We start from the raw sequence: 4,492 nt of genomic DNA on the forward strand, positions 1-4,492 counted from the left end.
TATGAAACACCACCTAATAATACAATAAGTATGATGCACCACTGCATACTGGAGAAGCCAACAAACAGATAACCAATGAAAATGAATCCAACTGAGATTGAGGGACATTGCTGCAACCACTGATGCTGACAACAAGTCTTTAATGTTGCATACCACTGCGAAAGAGAACAAAAAGTTAAAGATAAGAAGATAAATACAATCAGAATATTAAAGGGTTAAGATAACATCAAACAAGATAATATTCGATTGTATTGGAAAGAGGGGAAAAACAATCGAAAGAAAACAGAAGATAAGAATGAGAAAAAGGAAATTTAGGATTTCCAAAAACAAGCTTGAAGAAAATTGAAAAAGGAAAAAAGAGATTCAAAGATATAGATCAAGGGAAGATGAACAAAAGGAAAAAAGACAGAATTTGAAAAAAGAAAATTGATTAAATTTTCAAAAAAGAGTTGACTCGATTTGACTCTCGTTGACTGTCGCTTGACTTTTTAGCTTTGAGGGTTTTGATTCCTCTTTTCTTTTTTTTTTTCTTTTTTTTTTTCCTGTACACATGGTTGGATCTTAGTTGGTGGACTTAAAATGTAACCATTTGGTAGTCAAGCCCAACTTTGAAATCTCCGCAACTTACCTTATCAAGCTCATGTATTCTTAAGGTTTGGATACAGCAGATGAAATCATAAACACATTGAGATGATTCTTTCATAGGGTAAGAATCTTAAAAGAGCTGTATAATAGGGTGGCATATAATAGATTTGAAATGAAAAGAGCTGTATTAAGATATACCTTGAAAACTCTAATACATTTCTACTAATTAATCTTTTAGCTATCTTAATTAGAATACATATATTACATCTGTATTTCATTTCAAAGTATACAATAAAAGAACACACCACTTCACCATAACACCATAACACTATATTAGCTCTCTTATCTTAACCTCTTCTTTTCTTCCTCAACTAACAAACAACTTATTTCATCCCCTAAACTTATGTTTATAAATAAATGTTATCAACAAATTTCTACAATTTTTTTTGCAGTCCAAGGTCGCCAAAAGTACCAACCATTTGCTTCAGTTTTTGAATCAACATTCACTGGATTCGACTTCTTTCTTTTTCGTTTACCTTCTTCAGGATTGCCTATGGGTTTTAAAGTATTCTTCATGGGCAGTTCAGGATCACCAAGTTCTGCTGATTCTATAATATTTTTCACCATCTCTAACACCTCGCTCATCTTAGGTCGTTGTTTTGCTTGACGAACTAAACACCGATTGGCTACACTTGCAAGCTTATAGGCAGATTTGACAGGAAAATTCTCGCGAATCCTTGGATCCAATATCTGGTGGAATTTCTTTGTGTCTGATAAGTAAGGTTTGATCCATTCTAAAAGCTTTTGTTCACCCTTTGGTCTATTCCTATCAAGAGATCGCCTACCAGTTATGAGTTCATAGAGGACAACTCCATAGCTCCATACGTCACTTTTTGATGAGAGACGTCCAGTTTGGATGTATTCTGGAGCTGCATATCCCATTGTACCTACAACCTGTTTTCGAGATTAGTACTTTTTAATGTTTGACACTGCTCTATTAGAATAAAAAAAAATTCTGCACTGATATTGAAGAGACATTTTTATTAACACACACCGCTGTTGAGACATGAGTTAATCCTTCTGATGGACCCTGCCGAGCCAATCCAAAATCTGACAATTTTGCATTCCATTGTTCATCTAAGAGAATGTTTGAAGTTTTAAAATCTCTGAAGATGATCTGTAAAATTTAGAGGTGAAAATGTAAGTGACCATATAGGGATCACTCAAACAACACTAATTCTATGACACCAACACAAGAAAATGCTCATAAAAATTAGATGTAGATGAAAATATTTTTTTACGAAGACATTAAACCAAATTGTAATAGGTTATATTGGCAAGCACCTGAAAATCCATTTCTTCGTGTAGGTAAACTAAGCCACGTGCAGCATCCAGGGCGATTCTCAGTCTCATGGCCCAAGAAAGAGGTGTTTCCGACCTAGTTGACAAATGATCTTCCACACTTCTGTTGGGCATATATTCATAAACCAGAAGCCGTTGGATTCCTCTTTCATCGTCTTCGGCACAATAGCCCACCAGCTTGACAAGATTTGGATGGTCGACCACTCCAAGGACATTAACTTCAGTCACCCATTCCTTGTGCCCCTGAGAAACAAAAGACGGAATGAGAAAATACCCATATAAGATGAGATACTTGCGAATACTTGGTTATTACAGTAAATCAGTGGTAGCTATGAAAGTAAAGATAGTTTCTTCCTATCAGTGCAAGTTATTCCAGATCTGCAATGGAATGCAAATGTAGCAACTTCCTTATTTATGAATGTGTACTCAAGCAAGAGTAACTTGCACACAGAATTAGTGTGACTTCTAGCAATAGTATAATCCTCTCCCTCGTGCAAGTCATTGCAGATCTGCAACTGAGTGCAAGACGAGCCACTTCCTATGACTGTGTACTCAAGTAGAGCAACTTTCATGTTAAATGTGTGTGACTGCTAAAAATAGTATAATCCTCTTGGTCGTGCGAGTTACTGCAGATCAGTAACCGAGTGCAAAAGGAGCCACTTCCTATAAACTGTGTACTCAAGCAAAAGCTAGTAACATGCAAAAACAGCGTGACTGTTAACAATTAGTATAATCCTCTTACTCGTATAGAAATATAAGAACAGATCTGACAGGTGTTCTTGATGCATGTGCTTGTGAACAGTTTCAAGTTATATGATAATCACCCACAAACTGGATGGAATCATTTAATCCTATCAAATAATGTCTAAAAGCATCTAGCATGGAAGAAATAATTTTAAGTCTCAGAGGTCTATGGCTTATGATGTTCTATTTGGCGTGATGTTCTATTTGGCGGTGAGTGAGAGTAGTGAGGGTGTTATTGCCATCCACATCCCCATTATACTCAAGTTTTTGTTGGAGTCACTACTAACATGCAAAATTGAAGTTCTAATTGATCACACTACCTAGAATACATCTACTAGAAACATGTGCCAGACTACTAATATCTGTAATAAACACACTCGAAATTAAAAGCAATGTGTAGGTGTTTTGATTAAAGAAACCTTGCCTGATGTCCTTTCCTACTTAGTTGTTTAACAGCAACATCAATTTTGACTTGCGGATCTTCCAAGCTCCTTATAACACCCCTGTAAACACATCCAAATCCACCCTCGCCAATCATGACAGAACGTCCGAAATTCTTCGTGCAACTCTTGAGATCCGAGAATGTGAACGCTCTTAGATTGTCTGGTCTCTGTGAGAAACTAGGAAAAGTAGCTCGACCGGATAACTCCTCGCTAACATCTGAAATTTCTTGAGAATTGAACTCAGATTCAGATCTCCTTACATCACGATCTGTAGTATGTGCGGAAAATGATGATTTAACAGACAAAGATTTTGTAGTAGTCTTGGGCTCATCTTTCTTCTCCCCATTAAAGAAAGCAAAACACTTCATGTTACTCCTCCTACACTTGTCCCAATTTTCTGCAAATCCAAAACATGGAATGAGAAAACCCAAACCAAAGCAATTAATACTAATTCAATTTCCCAGTCATTTCTCACTAATTCCTAGAGAGTTCCACAAACCAATCCTGTTTTCCTCAAATCTAGACCCAAAATTCAAATTCTTATGCACAAAACATCTACTTTTCTGCCCTAACCCAGAAATCAAATCCAATTTTTATTGATTTCCAAAATCAAGAAAACTAGTAAAAATCTTACTGTAAATTTAACTGGGTATTCTAGTTTTTCAGCTTATGAAATAAAAAAGACTCACCTTTTTGTCTGAATCACTCTCCAATGTTTGGGACTTGTTCAACTGATTATTTTGTGGTGTTTGAAGGAACCCCTCTTGAATTCAAAGTTCAAAGAGCAACAACAGCAACAAGAAGCTAAACCCAGGACAAAATGGTCAATTACGGCAGCTGGAAATCAGTTTAACAACTACTGTGAAAAGGTTTTTTTAGAAGAAAGCAAAAGAAAAGAAAAAAATTAAAAGAAGAAAACAGAAGTTATTAGAGCAATCTCTTTCTATCTGCGGATGATTAAGATAGTCGTGATGAATTTGCAAGGAATGAATGAATTTTTGTTTGGAAGTGAATTTAGTAAGTATGTTCTTTGTTTATGATAAATTTTGTATGTACATTTTTCATCATCCTCTACGTGTACAGAAAGAGACACGTGGAAGGCATGCGAAGCGAGACATCAAAACATGATAGCAAGCATCTCATCAGAAGATGCCATCGATCAGCAGATCTGACGGTCAGGGACAGAGTACCACAGAGGTAGGATGGCTTAGAGGAGCACCAGATAATACCCCTTGGGTATTAACACACCCAATCCCGAGGAAGATCCCAGATCAACGGCCGAGAGGAAGTTTGGCTGACACAGATATGACCAGACAAAGAGACACTTGTCTGACACGAGCAGACATCCATCTACCCGC

The 4,492-nt window shown here is 36.6% G+C and overlaps 1 protein-coding gene across 1 annotated transcript; it reads right to left on the reverse strand.

Annotated features, from left to right (window-relative positions):
• Positions 1-761: 761 nt before the first annotated feature.
• LOC113313171 (serine/threonine-protein kinase PCRK1-like) lies at positions 762-4,132 on the reverse strand. The gene is made up of 5 exons (XM_026561908.1): positions 3,824-4,132; positions 3,116-3,531; positions 1,930-2,190; positions 1,640-1,762; positions 762-1,539 (listed from the first exon to the last, which is right to left on the reverse strand). The coding sequence occupies exons 2-5, from the start codon at positions 3,500-3,502 to the stop codon at positions 1,009-1,011; spliced, it is 1,302 nt and encodes a 433-aa protein (XP_026417693.1). The 5' UTR covers positions 3,503-3,531; positions 3,824-4,132; the 3' UTR covers positions 762-1,008.
• Positions 4,133-4,492: the final 360 nt, after the last annotated feature.

The sequence above is a fragment of the Papaver somniferum genome, chromosome 9, assembly GCF_003573695.1.
Source record: "Papaver somniferum cultivar HN1 chromosome 9, ASM357369v1, whole genome shotgun sequence".
Taxonomy (NCBI): Eukaryota; Viridiplantae; Streptophyta; class Magnoliopsida; order Ranunculales; family Papaveraceae; genus Papaver; species Papaver somniferum.

What these genes read in the sequence shown, in the direction of transcription:
- LOC113313171 (XM_026561908.1), bottom strand. Translation starts at nt 3,502, where the DNA reads ATGAAGTGTTTTGCTTTCTTTAATGGGGAGAAGAAAGATGAGCCCAAG. An exon ending in TAAGTAGGAAAGGACATCAG is followed by an intron (nt 2,191 to 3,115) that starts GCAAGGTTTCTT and finishes TTTGTTTCTCAG; the next exon opens with GGGCACAAGGAATGGGTGAC. An exon ending in TAACTCATGTCTCAACAGCG is followed by an intron (nt 1,540 to 1,639) that starts GTGTGTGTTAAT and finishes TCTCGAAAACAG; the next exon opens with GTTGTAGGTACAATGGGATA.